Source organism: Hipposideros armiger, unplaced genomic scaffold (assembly GCF_001890085.2).
Source record: "Hipposideros armiger isolate ML-2016 unplaced genomic scaffold, ASM189008v1 scaffold_451, whole genome shotgun sequence".
Lineage (NCBI taxonomy): Eukaryota > Metazoa > Chordata > Mammalia > Chiroptera > Hipposideridae > Hipposideros > Hipposideros armiger.
In genome coordinates this window covers 872,205-891,043 of record NW_017731801.1, presented here as the reverse complement: position 1 = coordinate 891,043, position 18,839 = coordinate 872,205, and the positions used below count along the sequence as shown (strand labels likewise).

Below are 18,839 nucleotides of genomic sequence, written 5' to 3'. Positions count from 1 at the left end.
CTTAGCTGTAGAGGGCAGTGTCACTGGCCCTCATATGTGGGATCCGAACCAGGGCCCTCTGGCGTCCCAAGCCAGTTCTTAACCAACACGCCATTCGGCCGGCCCGTATGTTAGCTATATTTTAATAAAAATCTTAAAAAAAAAAAAGAAGTACAATAGGCAGAGATGGTATGGCCATGGCTAAGTAAGCCTATTGGTTTAGTCCTGATCTTTCCAGGTGTTCCTTTGTGCCAAGGGACTCCTTAGTGTTCTCCTGGCCTGGCCTGGCTGTGCATAAGTCCTAATGGAGGTGCAAACATCTTTACATGGCCGCTGCCCAGCCAGTCTTAGGGGCAGTCTTGGAATGAAGGTTAGAATGGGATTTAATTATTTTCCAGGGTCCCAACCCGTGATGAAGTATTATTAAGAAATGGATGCAATCTCAAAAATCTGAACTCATTTATTTTTATGACTATAATCTTAGCTTTAATATTTGGTTTCCAAAGGATCGCTCTCATTCTCAGCTGCGTCCTGGCTGTGGTCCTCATGCCGTCAGCTCCGCAAACTCCTTTCTTCCCCTCAGGCTAAGCAGCAAGCTACGGGGGCATTTAGGATAAACGCTTGTTTGTCACTGTTTGGCACCTGCTGTCCTTTCCTCCTTGCGCTGCTGCTGACCACTTAGGGGCCACAGTACCACCACTCTGGTTCACTGCAAGGGGATAGAACAAGGGTGGGCTGTTCCTACAGCCGAATTAGTACCGAAGAAGATGTGCCCTGGTTTTCCAAAACTGGAACTACAAGTGTTTTCCTGAAGCAAAAGACATTTTGATAAAAATTCTTCTCATCGGTTTTTTAAAAAAATTTGAATTTATGAAGTGTTTTTATGGATACTAAGTCACTGAGACCCATATCGAGTCTTTAAAATAGCATAGGAGGCACTCAGTAAATACCTGTTTAATGACTATTTATAATTTACTAAGAGGAAACTGTGACTCAGAGAGGTTTTCCAAGGCTATACAGATGAGTCTGGATCTATAACTTGAAGCCAGTTTTCTGGTTTTCCTCCTCGCTCCACATCCCCTTGATTCAAACAGAAAGAACCTGATACAGATGTTGTTTAGTGTCTATAGAACCATTAAAATCAGAGTTATGCTATATATTATGGGTCAGACAGTCCTTTTGGCCTGGCCTGAGGTCTTAATAGCCACAGATAACATTGTTTCAATGGAAAAAATCAATTCTGAATTGGAGCTTAATTCATCTGCAAATTGTTACAAGTTGGGTGTATATCTGTCTTTCTATATACTCGTAGATATATGGGGGGGAAGGGAGGGTGTGTGCCCAAAAAATATATACAGGTGGACACTTGGGTCAACATTGCTCAAGCAGTAGTTTGCTGTAATCAGAAGTGTCTGGACGATGATGGTAACCATTTTGAGCACCTCTTGTAACTGCAGAAGTCAAATGTGACTTGTATTCATCTTATTCATCTTTTGTTATCGGTATGTATTGAGTATTACAATTTAAATACAGTTTTCCTGTCTTAAAACGTGTATACATTTTTTTGGCACCCTCTGTATAATAGAGAAATGCTTCTTACTATAATGATTTACCTTTATCAATTAAAAAAATCACACACATATTTCTATTCCCAGAGATCTTAATATTTTGGGGGCACCCATATCTCCACAGAATATAACAAATTAGAAAGTTATTTGCATATGTTTGTGGAAGGCCTTGAGGACCAGGTTCTCTAAGTTTGCTGATAATTATTAGCCTGTATTTCAGTGGCTTCAGGAGACACATGTCATAGTCTTGAGTTGGGGATGGAATGCTTTTTTTGAACTAAATTCACAAAACCTGGAGAATCTGACACATTCTCATAAGGGTGGTATACCCTATTCTAAATTTGCAAGTTACTCTTGTAGTGGATCATTGATGTGAAGGTGTGCGTTTCACTGTTTGGGAGCATTGGTGTATGGAAAATAGAATGATCACATTGTCACAGTAAAATAACATGGTAAAATAAAATGGGCAGGAGGGTAGCATGAAGCTCAGTGCATTATGCTTGGTAAGTGTTTGTTAAATGAATGAATGAAGAATAAATAAATGAATGAAAGTTGCTTTGCTTTAGGAAGATTTATCTGGCAGCCATGTGCAGAATGGTTTGGAGAAAAACATACTAGAGATATAAAGGCTATTCGAGTGTATTGGTGGGAGGAGCTCATGTCTTGTGAAAATAAGAAGGAAGGTTGGGGATATGAGAAATAGTCTGAGAAAGGAAACAGGCCCTGGTGAGGAGAAAAGGAGGAAGTCAAAGACATTATGGGAACCTTTGTCATAGGTGAGAGGGGACAACATCTTAGGATATCTTCAAATATTTTGAGTTTAAGGTGAGAATGAGAGCTGTCACTGGAAATTCCAGGTAGAAATTCCAGGTGTTGCCACATGCAAAGAGACAAAATCAGGAATCTAAGCCTTGGGAAATACCCCTACGTAAGTGTACTGGGTCTGGTTATTGCCTCACTATTTCTACCTCCTTCTTTGAAATTGTGCCCACTAACAAATCTTATAATGAATAGTACTATGGATAGTGCATTTATTCATTTATTCAATAAATACTGTTTGCGATGCTCCGTCTTATCTCAGAGCCTTGGCACTTTCATTCTCTTTGCTTGTAATGCCCTTCCCTCAGAAATTTGCATGGCTCACTCCTTACTTCATTCTCTGCTCAACTGTTACCTCTTCAGACAGGCCTTATCGTCTAAGCATAGTCGTTCTCTAATCCTTTACCCTAATTACTTTTCTCCATTGCACTTGCCTCTACTTAATAATACCATATTATATATTTACTTGTCTGCATGTCTTATTGTCGGTCTCCTGCACTAGAATGTAAGTTCTTTGAGAGTAGGGGCTTTGCTATTTTATTTACTGCTCTACACTAAGGTTTATATTGAGCACTTAACTCAGGAATCTGGTCACTGCTGATTGGATTAAGGGAGGACATATAACTTGGGGGTGGAGAGGGAACCAATCTATGTGGGTTAGGCCAATCAGATGTCTGGAAAATGTGAACTGCGAGATATAAGGAACACAGATGATTCAGTTAGAGTTGTAAAGTCATATAGAATTCAGGCTATGTCCTGTCATGGTAAATCAGAACCAAATCCTGGCAAAAGTTATGGCAGGGCAGGGAAAGCAGCTGGTATCCATAGAGGAGGATGAAGCAGATGTGAAGCGAGAAGGCAAGAGACAAGCTATAGGGTCCCAGAGGAAGGAGGAAGACAGCAGCTGCCCTGACGCTTCCCAGGGGTACAGCCCAGCTGTACCTCATGCAGTTCTGCTCCTTTCTATTTTCCTGCAGTTTTTCAGCACAAACCCTTTGTTTTTGAGCTCAGTGGAGTGAGTTTCTGTTCCTGACAACTGCACGCCCTTAGACAGCAATAGGACTGTCCAACAGAACTTTCTGAGAAGATGGAAAATGTTGTACATACGTGCTGTCAAATACAGTAGCCACTACCCAACTGTGGCCACGGAGCACTTGAAATGGGGTAGAGTGCATGAGAAACTGACTTAAATTTACTATCATTTTAATTAACTTAAACTCAAGTATTCATAGAGGGCTAGTAGCTATCATGTTGGACAGCACAGCACTAAGGGGCGAAAGACAAGAAGCACAATTAGTAAAAGACAATGAAATATGAAAAAAAAGAGGAAAGCCATGGTGATGTCATGGAACTCAAGTACAGCATGTTCCACGGCACCAAAAACTACGAGAATGTGAAGGAGGATGAGTCTGGTAAAGTCCCATTAGTAGCAGAGTTACTTATTTTTTCTTGGGAAAACCCTGATTCAAGTAAGAGGGGTTAAACAAGTCATGAAACAGTCCATCCAAAGGCAGGCTATCTGCCCTTCAATATAATGGAAAAATATCAATAACATGAGAAGATGTTTATGATATATGGGAAAGTTAAAATCATAAAATAGCACAATCCCTATTTTATAACACATACATAAGTCTAGATCTCTAGGTTGTGGGTTTATGGGTACTTTTATTTTATTCTTTGTCATTTTATTAATTTTCAGACTCATCCACAAAGAACTTACATTTTTTTTTACAATCAGAAAAGAGAACAAATGATACATGTAACACAATAAAATGGCTGCATCTTTTCACACTGAGTTAGGAACCAAAGTGATAGTAAATACAGCTACTAAAATAATTAACCACTCTATATTCCTAAAGTTAGTCAGAGTCATTCACGATTTCCTCTCAACCCCTCTAGACACACACTTTGAGATATCTTACTTGTTTAATACTACAATTATAAATATGGTACCGGAACAGCAGAGATTGTTGGATTTTCTTAAAAGGGAGAAGAAGGTCTTTTCTTCGATGGATTAACTTAAATTTCCTCTGGTCAAAAGACAGGGAAATAGACTAAAAGCTCTTGGAGCCCTGTTCCTATCTTGTGAGGTCGGATTCCTGGGATGCTTGAACTTAAAGCTATATTGTAGAGGCCACTAGATGGCCCTCTGTGCCTGCGACCAAGGTGAAGAAGGCACATTGGATTAATTCAGGTATGGATTTATCATTCATTTGCAGGTATACACTGAAGCATTTCTTTATGTGTATAATACAATGTGTGATGTGACTCAAATTAATTCCTCATATAGTACCAATATAATAACAGCTTTCTGTACCTATTAAATTCACTATATACAGAAGCAAATTCTTTCTTTAATGGAATCCCTGTTTAAGTAGCTCTGGTTGGGAGTGAACAAACAAAATTCCATAACTGAGCCAGATTGTGATTCTATTAGATAAAGACATGCTGAGGGTCTTTGTTTATAAAATTAATTTTTTTAAAAAAAATTTTAACCTGGAGAATAGAAACCCAACTTTTGTTTGACTTTGAGTTGAGGCTTTCAATACAAAACAAACCATGAATAGACTGCACACAGGATGTACAGCCATCAAAGTGCTTGATATTGAAAGTTCAGCTAATGACCACGCCAATTCAGAGGCGAGTATGGGCAACCCATTTCCAAGTCATTTCTAAGAATGCTACTGAAAGATCCAGACAGAGCTATTGTTTGCAACTGTACAGACTCAGCTGCTTTGCAGAGTGATGACAATATAAAGACAGACTGCAAATACAAAGGAAAAGCCCACCTTTCAATAGAGATACCATCAATTCAGAGTGCCCAAGCTTCAAAAAGCCATGTCAACTCTGAATTTTCTGAAAATGTTTTATAAAAGCCTTTCCTTTCTTCTATTATTTGATGCCAATGTCCAATTGGTGTGACAGTAAGGCTTTCTTTAATTGTCCCCAACTGCTTCTAAAAATTTTAAACCATTATAGCCCTTAGAGATTAAAAGCATCAAAACGTTACTCAAGGTGATCTGTGGACACTTATGGAGTAGTAGTGCATATGCATTACTTTTATAATCATAAAAACAATACGCATTTAATGAGTCCCTCAAAGTTGTTTGCATCAAACGGTTTAAAGACAGTCAGCTTTCATTAAAAGGCAGAGTTTGCTTTATGGGTATCCTTTTTCTATAAGCCTTAGCATACACAGTCTGACAATTAAGTTCACGAACTTGTTGCAACAATGTTGCCAACCTTTTTTGATATCAGAGGGGTTATTCATTATGAATTTGTACCAACCGGACAAACAGTTAACCAAGTTTACTATTTGGAAGTGCTGAAAAGACTGCATGGAAAAGACGACCTGAACTTTTTGCCAACAATTCATGGCTCATGAAGCATCCTGACAATGGACTAGCTAACACGGCACTATCTGTGAGGGAGTTTTTAGCCAGTAAAGAAATTACTGTATTGGAACACCCTCCCTGCTCACCTGATCTCGCCCCCAATGAAGATAAAGGAAATAGTGAAAGGAAGACATTTTGATGACATTCAGGACATCAAGGGTACTATGACGACAGTCCTGAAAACTCCAGAAAGAGTTCCAAAATTGCTTTGAAGGGTGGACTAGGTGCTGGCATCAGTACACAGCTTCCCAAGGGGAGTATTTTGAAGGTGAATGTCGTGATATTCAGCAATGAGGTATGTAACACTTTTTCTAGGATGAGTTCACGAACTTAATTTTCTGACCCTGTGCGCGTGCGCGTGCACGTGCACGTATAAAATTGGATTTTTTCTCCTAAATTTATGTTTCAAATGAATAATAACGAGGCGTATTTCAGCCTGACTAAAACAGAAGTCATCTTGCTTAATTCTTTACCACCTGAACACTTGAAGGCTCATCTCTACTAGGAGACCATCCTGACCAACCAGATACTAGCCTTTCAGCGTCAGGGTTTACTCCAGCTGACACAGTACAGGTCCAGGTCAGTATGATCAACCTGCTCCCTCAATGCAGGAAATCAAACACAGTATCCCTTGAAAGTGTCTGAATCATACACATTCAGAAGGAGATTTAAGAATTGGCTGATGTGTTAGGTTTGGGAAAGAGATGGGGGGGGGGCAGACAGCTGGCTTACTCCTTGCTCACTTTTCCCCTCTTGCTCTTTCTCCCTGCCATCCCATAAAGGAAGGATCTGAGAAAGTCAAATGAGTCACTTAAAGAGTTCCATTAGTTTGTTGTTCATGTACGTATTCACTCAAAAAACAATGTCGCAGATGCTGAGATGCTCTTGCTTTCTTCTTGCCTAGTTTTATAGATTTGACATCCCATTTCTGGTGCTGTACAGTTTACTCTTCTCTTCTATGTATGTTTGTGGGAGTAGCTATAGTAGGCAAGAAAAAAAGGAACGATATTCTCTTATCTACATTTAGGTGTGCCATTAAAATGAACAATACCTTGCTATAAGAGTTCTATATACTTGTCTAGTGCAATGGTTCTCAAAGTAGCTGCTTTGCAAACTGTTATCCATCCATAATGAGATAAGGAGTTTATGCCAGTATGAACCAACACACTGCTTTCTTCATTAAAAAAGACATGCTGTGAAAGTAATGTCCGATGAGCCAAACAGTGTGTGATAGCAGTGGTATAGCAGGTGGAGTGGGGGTGGAGATGTTAGACTTTGTAGCTATCACCTTATGAATGATCTACTATAAGTTTGCCTATAAGAAAATCTTATGACTGAAGTGAGAGACCAACATTTCTGAAAAACCCTGGGCATCTTATTGAAGCTTTTATGGCAATACCTAAGGCTCTAGAAACTGTGTTAGATGTACCATAGGGAAAAAGTTGTCATTGGTACAGAAACAGTACCTATGGCATGTCTTCTATTCCTGGGCAAGTATGCAATCTACTTGGGAACCTAGTTCACTTTTATTTTCCCCCTTTTATTTGCGGGGGAAGGGTGGTGGTGGTAAATCCACTTAATTTTTTTAAGAGAAAGAAAATGAGAGAGTGGGTAGAGAGTAAGGTGAAGAAGGATGAAGACATGTTACACTGTGAATCACATCCCATTTTGATTAGTAACCATTAATGGAGAATTAGTGCAGAACTAAGACTTAGATGATTCATATCAGATCATAACCACCTCTCTACTAGGCATTTGGCTGACACTAATAATATTTCCAAAGTACTTCACTTTTCTCAGTTGATTCACACAACAACTCTGTCGGATTGGTAAGGTACCTTCTTTTGACTGATACAGGTGTTCAGAGATAAAGAAGCTTGCCCAAGATTACATGGCCAGTAAGAGACAGAGGTTGACTGAGAGTTTTTTTTTACTACTATTTAATATACCTTCCATTATACTGTGCTCTTTTAACCAACATAATTGCAATTTAACTGGGGATATTCATGAAATAAAATCTAACGGCACAAAATCCATTAAGGAATTAGATATTGAAATTGGTCTTCAGATGATTCATATATTTAGTTCAGCTGATTCAATCATAAGTTAATTTCAAGATGTAATAGTCAAAGAAGATCAAAACCAAATATTCTATCACTACACTGGCAGGCACAAAGAAAAGCTGGTGAGACAGATTAATTGCCCAATGAACAGCATTTGCTAGTCTTGCCTTTGCTATTTATCTAGAAAAATAAATTAATATTGTAAAGAAAAATTCCCAAATTAAAAATAAAAACTTGAAAATTAGTCCCATGTCTTGGTTCTTCAAGAGAACCTATAAAAGGTCACTGCTGAGAAAAGTTTTGCAGCACTTGACTGTTAATTTGAAATTGTTTATCTTCAAGTCAGCATCAATTAGGTGCTACTATCAGCCAAACATCATGAATCCCAGAAGAAGACATTTCCTCCAGAGGAGAGAGAGCAGTGCTTACTTAGCATACAGTAAGTCAAAGAAAACCAATACAGTTGAGAACAGATGTTTTTAAAATAAATGTCCTTCACTTGTCCCCTCGTGAAGCACTAAGTTATATAGTGGTATCATATAAAAGTGGTTCTGTGCTAGCCAAGTTCTAAATAAAGAGGCTTCCATACATAGCCTTCTAAAAAGAAAACAGACCATCTAAAACACTTATATCCCTATCGGAATAAACATATATTAACTATAGTTAGTATATATGGCTCATGAGATTTACAAATTGTGGTTGGTACATTCAACAAGAGTTAAAAATAGTGTAGTTACTTTTTAATTGCATAAGTTTGGATCTAAGCCAATGACATTACCTCATTAACGATGCCTAATGGAACCAATATGGAATTAACATGAGATTAACATTCTAGAAAGGAATGTGTATCTATCACTACCTCAGCAGGTAAATTTTAAGAACTTTGGAGAAACTACACAAAACTCCTAGAAGAAAAAGTACTATGGGGAAAAAAGAGAAAGAAAGAACTATAGGAACTTAATGTGACGTATATGTAAATGTAATTGGTTCCATGTGCACCATCATTATTTGAAGGGCATAGGAATAGAATTTAGAACTAAGAAGTGATCATCATAATAAAATGAATTTGGGAGACCAGTTAGTTCAGTTGGTTATAGCGTCACACTGATAACACCAAGGTTGCCAGTTCAATCCCCGCATGGGCCACTGTGAGCTGAGCCCTCCCTAAATGAGTCAACTATGCCATTGTAGCATGAAAGCAATGTGTAATCAGTGACCACGGCTGTTCCCCAACAAAATAAAAATAAATAAATAAATAAAATGAATTAGCCTCAACTGGAAGTTTGACTGTAGTAGTAAAGTCAGAATTTTTTGGATGGAAACATGCTTTGAGCCTATCCTATGTGTAATGTTGCATTAAGCTTTTATTATGTTGTGATAATACACACATGGTTTCCAAAAGTGGGTAGTTAACTGTCTTACTTTAAGTGGATTTACCTGCTTGAAGGAAGTTGATTCCTCCTAGGCGGATGATCTATGTGTTTACGAGTTCTGAATAAACAATATATTGAAATAAAACTATTATGCTTTTCTCAGGGGGTTGATCGTTTTAGTGGTATCGCCTTCCATTCAGGAGTTGTGGCAGGATACTGTCAAAACCATTATTCAAGAATTAAAGGCTTAGTATGAAAGAAGTCAGCAGCTCAAATGAGAGAAAAAACACTGTTGTTGCTCCTGCTCTAAAAGCAATTTTGATTTGTCTGGATAAGAAATACAATTTTATTTTACTTGGCTGTGTGGACAAGTCCACTTTCTTCCTGAATTCTTATTCAGGCACTGACACAATCAACAACTTGGGTCATTGGGCAATAGGCTCTCATGAGGACAGTGGCTAAATTAAGTCAATTTTATGTAATGTGTAAAATGACTTTGACATTCTTCTATAGTTACACAGTATTTTAAAAATCATATCAGGGTATTAGAGAAAGGTCAACTTTTCAGGAGAAGCAAGGGAAAGACCAGTTATTATTTTTGTGAAAGCATGTAACGGTCCTATCTTAAAACTACATATCACAGTGACTTGGCTTTGAGCTGGACATTATTACTACAGAACATTATAGAATGACATTTAAATGACATATTAAAAGTACAACAAGTTAGGTATGTTTGAATTTAAAATACAAAGATAAATGAAAGAAAATGTTCTCAGTTGGGTAAAATAGATCTGAGTTACTATAATAATCTCTCCCTTTCTAGATGTGTGTCATGAAAGTAAGTTGACAACAGTGATTTAAAAGAAATTTCTGAATTGAAATATAGAAGTAAATGGGCTTGGCGGAGTATTTCTTTTATTGTCTGCCTGTAAAGGTTGTCCCTGGGGGACTTGGTTCTCCCCATTGGGTCCTAGAGCTTCAAAGTCTCCTGATGCTAGATGCTGCTTCATGGTTTCTCTGGTCCCCTTGTTGTAATGTGCTATCTACTGCACATATCCATAATGGAACACAGGCACTGCCCCTTCTAACTAAGGAATACTAATTTTAGGGGAGATTCTTGCTATTTAAGATTCTTGCCAAACAATCTACAAATGGAGAGGAGCCTGGAGACTGTGAACACTATTGGCAACTTATGGAGTATTAGATAATAAAGAAGCAATGATGACAAGCAAGGGATGCTGACTCTTGCATTTCACTAGCTCTGATTCTGCATATATATTAATAATGATGCACACTACGGATGCAATGCCATGTTTATAACACGTTGGTGATTGGCAGCATTGTGCACCTGTGTTTCCCATGCCTTCCCATCTGCTGTCTACAGTCATTCAGGTTCAGGTGATAGGAACATTTTCGATAAAAGTTAATTAGCCTGCACTCTGCAGATCAAATCTCTGTAGTTCAGCATTAAATAGGAATCTTCTGGGCAACTGCTGAAAGTAGCTTGTGCCTGCCTTGCCTGAGATTAAAAATGTTAAGATTCATCTTTTTCTAGAAAAATGAATCTTTAGTACTCTCTTGATATTTTATGCATAGATGCTATCAAACTTTTGATGTTTGCCCTTACTCATTTTCATATATATATATATTCCCCCCCCCCCCCCCCCCAGCTAAAGGCATAGAGTGAAAATGACATAGAGTTAGAAATTCTCCAGTGTCTGGGCTCTTTTACTAGTACACTGACCAACGTTGGTCAAACCCCAGAACTTTCCTTAGTTTCTCACTCTTTAAATTAATGGAGCCAATACCAATTACCTATTCATTTCATAAATACTTTCTGCAAAGCTTAATGCAGCTTGATATTTCGATAAAAATAATGCAGAAAATTCCTTAATTTTCTTAAAATTGCTTAAAGGACTCCACCCTCTCCTTAAATAGTTATCTCATCATTACTGTCAACAGTTAAGTTCACAAATAGCTTCTTTTATTGAAAAATATATTTAATTTTTTAACTCATTGGAAACTAAATCATTTCATTCTTCTTCCTCTACTTCCAGATAATTGGAGCAGAGATGGGCTGAACAGAGCAAACGCATACAGCCAGGCTTTGAGCCTACATCACATAGAAAGACGGTGAGGACAAAGAAACAAACCCAAATGATTCATCCCATCCATTTCCACGCTGTCACATCATACTTCTAATGCTTTCATGTACCCAAGACTAATTAACCCGTCTTCTTCACCTATCGCTTCTGAGCTCGTTGCAGATTTCCTGTTTACTCAAAGGAATTCAGAGAGACGCGCGCTTCCCTCCTGACACCGTCGCCTAAGGCGTAGGCACACCTAGAGAAGTCCGAGAGAGAACAGATGCTGCTCTTTCAGCCCCAAGCTCTGAGAGTTCCTCATGGCAGAGAAAAAAAACCTCGCAGTCAGGGATCCCCCATCCCCACCCCCGCGCTAGTCATTAAAACCTCGATCGCATCCCGACATCCTGAACTTCCACTTCTACTTCCGTCGGGCATCCACTAGGTTTCTAACCGCTGACCAAAGGAGAAAGATGTTTGTCGTTGCTTCTCCCCACTTCCTTCCATCTGCTACCTCTATCTCTATCTCTCATTTCGTTCTGCGCTTAAAATGTTTTATTTCACTTCTACTGAGGTCCTTTTACCTACCACCTACCGCTGTGGTCCGATCCTTAAACAGTATCAAAGTTGTAAAGCCCCGTCCCCTTTATCTCCCTCCCCCGCCCGCTGCGACGGTCCCAGCCCCCCAGCGGCGCCCGTCTCCACGCCACGCGCCAGCCTCCTCTCACCTGACTCTCCCGCGGAAACTCGTGGCGCACGATACTGATGACTGGGATGTGCAGGACGGAGCTGACCAAGTCGAGCTCCATCATCTCGCCCTGGCTCTGGGGGAAGGCGAGCAGCGCCGACACCCCTTGCACCACCACGGTGTGGCACACGCTCTGCAGAAAGGAGAAAGGGTCACTCCTCCACGGCGAGCTAGGGGAGGAGAAGGGCAGGAGCGGCAGGTCGCCCAGGCCCGCCTCGATGGCCATCACTACTTCCAAAGACAGGTTGTAGGGCAGCAGCCCTTCCACGCGGTTCAGGTTGTCCACGGCGAAGAGGAGGGCGTCCCGAGGCCACAGGGTCTCGGCCCCGGCGCCCTCCCCGGGCTTCCGGGCCCCCGGCGGCCCCCGGCCATGCAAGGCACTCGCCAACCAGCGAGCGCCGGGCGAGGGCGCCGGGGGCCGCCAAGTCCCTGGCTCGGGCTCATCCCGCTGGGCGCCCGCCCGACTGCCGTCCGGAGTGCGTCTGGCCGCGCGGGGGGCCGTGGTCCAGGGCTGCAAGTGCACCGCGCCCACCCTCACCGCGTGCCCGATGCGCTTGAGAATCTGGCAGGGCTGCGGGTGCGAGGAGGAGCCCGGCACCCCGGCCAGCACCAGTACGCAGGGCGGCGGCAGCAGCAGACAGACCCTGCTCAGCAGCCACCACAAACTCAGTCTCCTCATTACTGAGACCCGCAGGGAGAAAGCGCGCCCCCTCCAGCTCCTGGCTCGCCCCTCTGCAGCCGCCGCCTAAGGTCTCCGCCCCCAGGTCCGGCGCGCAGCTCACTCGACGCGGTGAAGCAGTCCCAGGAGCTGTAGCGGTCTCTGGGCCATCCAAATGGGAGCCTAGGGTGCCCTCGGCAGTCTCAGATCCCGCTCCCGGGTCCTTGCGCCTCGCATCCTCTGCCCGCCCGGTTCCTGCGCGGAGCCGGGCAGGCGGGCGGGCCGGCGCCGCTCACCCGCGGCTGGGGTGCCCGTTCCCTGCCCGCCCCATCTGCAGGGCAGCTCGGGCACTGCGTCGGATCCCGCGAGGAGACTGGGCTGAGAGGCAGCCGGAGTTCCTAGGGGGCAACGGCGACCGAGGAGGCAACGCGCTCACTTGGATTCTTTTCGCTTCCTTTCCCACCCAGGCAAGACCCACTTATTTCCTTGGGGTCGCGCAGGGGAAGGCGTTCACTCACGCCCGGGATGCGGAAAAGAAGCCAAAGCTGTCTCGCTCCATGGCCCGCCACCCCCTTGCTCGCTCCCCCAGCGCTGGCTTCATATTTCTTCTTCCCTGCTACTTCCTCTCTTCCTTTCGTCCTTTTTCTGCCCAGTCGCCGCCGCCGTTTGCTTCCTCGGAGGAGCGACGCGACTGGCCAGCAAAGGGTGGCTCTGCTCGGAGCGCAAAGTTCTCCCCGCCTCAGCCGCGCCTCCCTGTTGCTGAGCCCTGGCACCAGCCCGTCGCTTGGCTGCGCTAAACGCCCACTGGTGGTGAGATTCCCCGGCCGCGCTTCCCGCGTCCCTGGAAAGCCTTCACCCCTCAAAGGCTAGGAGTGGTCGTTTGCCGTATTTCCCTGTGACCTCTAGGGCGAGGGCTCGGAGCAGTGGAGAATCCTGAATTCGGAGTTGCGCCCGAGGCGTCTGAAATCCAGTGGTTCACCGGGAGAAGTTCAAAGAGTGTGACTTGAACGAGCTTCTTCTCGTCGATGTGTCGCTTTAAAGGTATTTCAAGCTAAGGGTATTAAAGCAAGAATTGTTTACACATTTAATCTCCTCAGCTTCCGTCTCTCTGGCAATGTGGGCCTTTGGCGGATTTTAAGGATCCTTATGTGTTTAGGTTCTCAGAATTAAAACTGTGAATTCGAAGCAATCATTTGATCAAGACATTAAAGAGATTCAACATGCTTTGCGTTTCAAGAAGTCAACAGCGTTTCCTAGTTTAAACCATGAACCCTCCGTATCACTGTTTCTAGTAAGTTCTTTCATTTTATGGTAATATAGTGAGGTCTGTGGGTAATGATACGAGGTTTTCCTCCATGATCTGAATGATCTTGTATTAGAAAGAAAGGAAGGGGTTAAGGGCAGGTCAGTGGTTTCCACACATACAGTAAATTTATTTTATGCCACAGTAGCATTTAAGAGAGTAGGAGAGCTATCCATATGGCAGAGCAAGCACTGGGAATCAGCAATTTTGAATTTCAATCCCTCTTTGAGAGAATCATGACCTTGGCAATTTATTTCACCTGACCTTGCCCTGTTGTTTGGATCTGTTAAATTGTTATGCAAATGCGTTAGCTTTTAGCTCTGGAGAGTTGTTTTGATTCCTGAACTAAAGTTTCCAATATGTTTTTAAATCCTTGGGATGAGGAGGCTCTAGCTAAATAAAATTCCCAAGAAGGTTGCAAAGTGAATGTTGTTTTGTTCAGCACAGACCTTTAAAGGCATCTCAGAACAAAACCTACCTGACACTCAAAATAGCTCTCACAAGGCTGGGGTGCCAGGGGAAAAAATGGCTCCCTTGAGGGAAAAGTAAAAATTATAATAGGGGCTGAGCCAAAAGGGAAAAGTTTTCATCTAAGACTCTAGACAGCATCACATGCATGGATGCTGGAAATTCCCTCTTGCTCCAAAGGATTCCACTCACTGGAATCTGGGTGGAAAAGGTGTAGAATTCCCTGGCCCTTCCTTGCATTGCAGGTAGATTGGGAATCTATGAATTGTGTAGTAGCGAGGTATGTTTGTGTGTGACTATGTGTGCATTGAGGAGTATAACAATCCAGCTTGTGGCCATGCCCCAGAGTGGTTCTCTTAGTTCTTGACATTACAAATAGGTTCAAATCAGGTTCCCAAGAAAACAGAAGTTGATGAAGAATAGCTGGGCATAATGAATAGTGGCATCCTAGAGTCAATCACTCCGCATATGTGTATGCTCGTTAGGCCTCTCACAAGTCCATGGTTACCTTGAGGAAACAGCTGGACTGGAAGAGAAGATGATTAGAAGCTGATTCCGACAGTTCTAAGAGTAGGACTGCCCAGCTCGTGACAAAACTAGCTGAATCTGGTGAATAGCGAGTGAACAGTGAAGAACAGCCTCCCTTCTCGTGCTTCCTTTTGTGTCTTTTCTGGGCTTCTCAGTTATGAGACAACAACTTCCCCTCTGTTTCTTCTGCTGCTGGGCTCTCTTTTTCCATATCATTGTAATCTGAGTATCTCGGACACAAGTTTTTCTCTCCTTTCCCAACATCGTCCTTTTCCATTTTCTCTTCTTCTCATCCTTTTCCATGCTTCAATGGTCACAATTTTGAAAGCTCTTTTAGATTCAGTCATTGGTTCAATAACCATTTATTAAGTGCCTACTGTGTGTCAGGCATTGCTGTAAAGGCTATCCTGGGGATAGATGAATAAACTCTAGTTCAGAGAAGTCCCCCCCCCCCGCACTCCCCCCCCCAAAGTCACATAGTTAATGACTGAACAAAATGCTGACGTCGAGCTTATATTCTAGTGGGAGAGACAGACAATAAAACACAGTTAAGTAAATGCAGGACGTGTTAGTTGATGCTACGGAAAGAAAGAAAGCACCAAGAGGAAGTATTAGGAGAGGAGTGGGTTGTGATTTTAGATAGAGGAACCAGGGAAAACCTCTCTGACAAGATAATTTTTGAATCAAGACCTAAAGGGAGGTGAGGGAGCAATTCATTTGACTATGTAAGGCAAGACTTTCCAAGCAAGAAAACAGCAAGTGTATAGGCCCCGAGGCAGGAGTGTTTCTGGTATGTTTGAGGAATAGTGAGGGGTCCGGAGTTGCTGGGGCAAAATGATCCAGGACAAGAGTGGTGGCACCGAGGGGGCAGGTAATGTAAGCCAATGAATAACTGGCTTCTACTCCGAAAGGAATGAGAAGGCATTGGGGAGGGGACGTTATTAGTGACAGAATTTATGTTTTTTTTTGTTTGTTTGTTTTTTTTTTTTTGTTTTTTTTTAGCTGAGCCATCCTGCTGCCTATTGGCAGCTTAGCGGCTGCTCAGCTCGGGCTGGCCTCGAACCACTGTTGCTCAGAGCTCAAACTCTTGAGCGAGCTCTTAACCAACTGAGCCACTCGGCCGGCCCCTGAGAATTTATGTTTTAACAGGGCCAAACTAGCTGCTCTGTTGATAATAGATAAAAGGTGGGCAAGGGTGGAAGTCAGACAGTAGATGTGAGGCTGTTGTAATAATGCAGATGAGAGAGAACATTACTGTGAAATCATAAAAACACCTTTATCAGGTTAGTGTTATTAGTCTCAAGAATTCTGTCGACAGGCAACTGTAGTTGTGGGAAGTTGGGTTATTTGCACAAAGTCATCACATAGTGACTGGCAGTGTGGGTTTGAAACTCTAAGTTTATCCCAGCTGAATTGTTGGTATCAAGAATCAGCCAAATTTCAAAATTGGCTTGCCCAGAGAAGATGAAGCTCTTTTTATTAGCAGATTTGAAATGAGAACTACTAATCTAAGGACCCGCGTTGGAGAGTCAAATAAACAAAAACAAATCCAAATGCTGGCAACTTAAAATGTGCTTTGGTGCACATCTGTGGTGCAAGCAATGGGTAGACTAAAAGCTGAGATATCTGGAGGTGGCCCAGGAAAGGCTGCAGGGAGTTGCTGTGGGAGTCAGAACATTGATTGTAGTTTCAGCACTGTCTCCCTATGGGTGTGACATTTAACCTCTCCCAAGCTTCCTCCTGTGCTGGGGTTGCAGTGACAGCTCTTGCCAGTTGTCTACATGGCAGCGTGTAGACTCCTATGAACCCTTTCAAGTTCCACAGGAATGGGAGTCACATATTTATGAAAGTTTGGACAACCATTTTTTTTTTTTTTACTTATACCCTGACATATTTCAAGTTCTACCCGTATCTAGCTTTGTTTTTGTAGGTGGGAATAATGTCAAGTGGCATGTTCCTAACGCTCGGTCAGGCTTTTATGCAGTCGTAGCAATGTAAATGCTTTTTTTTATTTTTTATTTTTTAGCTGAGCCATCCTGCCACCTGTTGACAGCTCAGTGGCATCTCAGCTCAGGCCGTGAATCGAACCGGCGACCCTATTTCTCAGAGCTCTCACTCTTGAGCGAGCTCTTAACCAACTGAGCCACGCAGCCGGCCAGCAATGTAACTATTTTGAAAAATCAATATTCAGATGACAAAATGTGCTCACTTCTAGCTAATAGGACCCATAAGCCCAAATTGTGCCTTCTCCCACACCAGCTTTGTCTCTGTTGCCAGAGACCCTGTTGTTATGAGAACCTTTCTGGGTAAAAACATACAAAAAAATATGTGGAGTTGGTAGAGAAGCTATGGTAGCAAAATTTGAGGAAGGAATGAATCTAGAAAAGAAAAAAAAAACCAACAGGTCAGTTTAGAGGAGCAGACCCTGAAGGCTAATCTCTCTAAAGCCCAATTATTCTTTTTTTCCTTCCCTCAATTAAAAAAAAAAAAAGCTTAGGGCCAGCTGAGTGGCTCAGTTGGTTAAGAGCTCTCTCAAGAGTGTGAGCTCTGAGCAACAGCGGTTCAAGTCCCGGCCCAAGCTGAGCAGCCCCTGAGCTGTCAACAGGTGGCAGGATGGCTCAGCTTAAAAAAAAAAAAAAGAAAAGCTTATATTTACTTGATACCTTGTAACACTGTCTTATATTCTATAATATTAATTTTGGCAATAATCATCCTTTTTATAAAACACAAATAACTCATGATTATGGGACTATCCATCACACATTAGTATAAATTATTTTACCCTGGTTGTTGTAAGATTAATATCCTGTTAGGAATTTTTGCGAGGAAAAGTTCATTTTACATTTGAAGGAATTTGGGGACCAGATGGGATCTCGCTAAAGGAGTTTTGGGCAAAGTGAACGACTGGAAACGGGAGAAAAGGAGCATTGGGAACTAAGAAAGCGGTATGAAGAAAAAGAAGCAAAAAATTAATCCCTCTGTCTATTGCAAATGGTGTGTAAGCTCCGCCCTTACGCTGAAACATATGAAGGGGAATGTCTTCATTTTGGCACCACTTCATCACCTATACCCTGGAAAACAAATTCAGACCAGGGCTATTGCCTATTGATAAATTAGGATTTGCCAATAGTTGTTTGCCTTTCAGCAATGAAAAACAACACTGTGGTGTCCTCAGTCTAGCTGTTGTCAGGGGAGTAAGTTATCAATTGTGACAAGTGCATGGCCTTTTCAACATCCACCAGGATTATTAGCTGAGTGTTTGGATTTCCTGATGCTTCTTCCAAGCCACGTACTACAAGGGAACTCAAAGAAGACCTGGAAAGCCCAGTATGGCGGTGTCTCTCAGCTTCTCTCTCTGAGTCTTTCTCTCTCTCCCTCTCTCTCTTTTGCTGACAGTCATTCCAATTTAGTGTTTATCCAAATGAGTTATGGAATAAAACTTGGCCCATCATGGACTGCGACATTTTTAAAGGAATTTTTTGTGCCCAGTTTGTAGCATATATTTTATACCTGTAGCCAAAAGAATTTGGGAATTTTCTAAAGGATTGCCTTTATAGATCTCATGCCTTATATCTGTAAAAGCATTTTGTTTAAGAAAACTAGGGGGTTTTTTTTGTTTGTTTGTTTTTTTAAGCTGAGCCATCCTGCTACCTGTTGGCAGCTCAGTGGCTGCTCAGCTCGGGCTGGGAATCGAACCGCTGTTGCTCAGAGCTCAAACTCTTGAGTGAGCTCTTAACCAACTGATCCACTCGGCCGGCCCTTTGTGTTTTTTTTTTTTTAGATTTTATTTTTTTATTTTTTGTTTATTGGGGAATTGAGGGATGGGAACAGCGTTGGGGAATTGGGGAAAGGG

General features: G+C 42.2%; 1 protein-coding gene across 1 annotated transcript in view; it reads right to left on the bottom strand.

Annotated features, from left to right (window-relative positions):
- GRIN3A (glutamate ionotropic receptor NMDA type subunit 3A) overlaps positions 1-13,722 on the bottom strand; it is a 148,731-nt gene extending 135,009 nt beyond the window's left edge. The window contains exon 1 of the mRNA XM_019665742.1: positions 12,010-13,722. Coding sequence (XP_019521287.1) covers positions 12,010-12,708 — 699 coding nt within the window. The 5' untranslated portion in view covers positions 12,709-13,722. The remainder of the gene's footprint in view (positions 1-12,009) is intronic.
- Between the last annotated feature and the right edge of the window lie 5,117 nt (positions 13,723-18,839).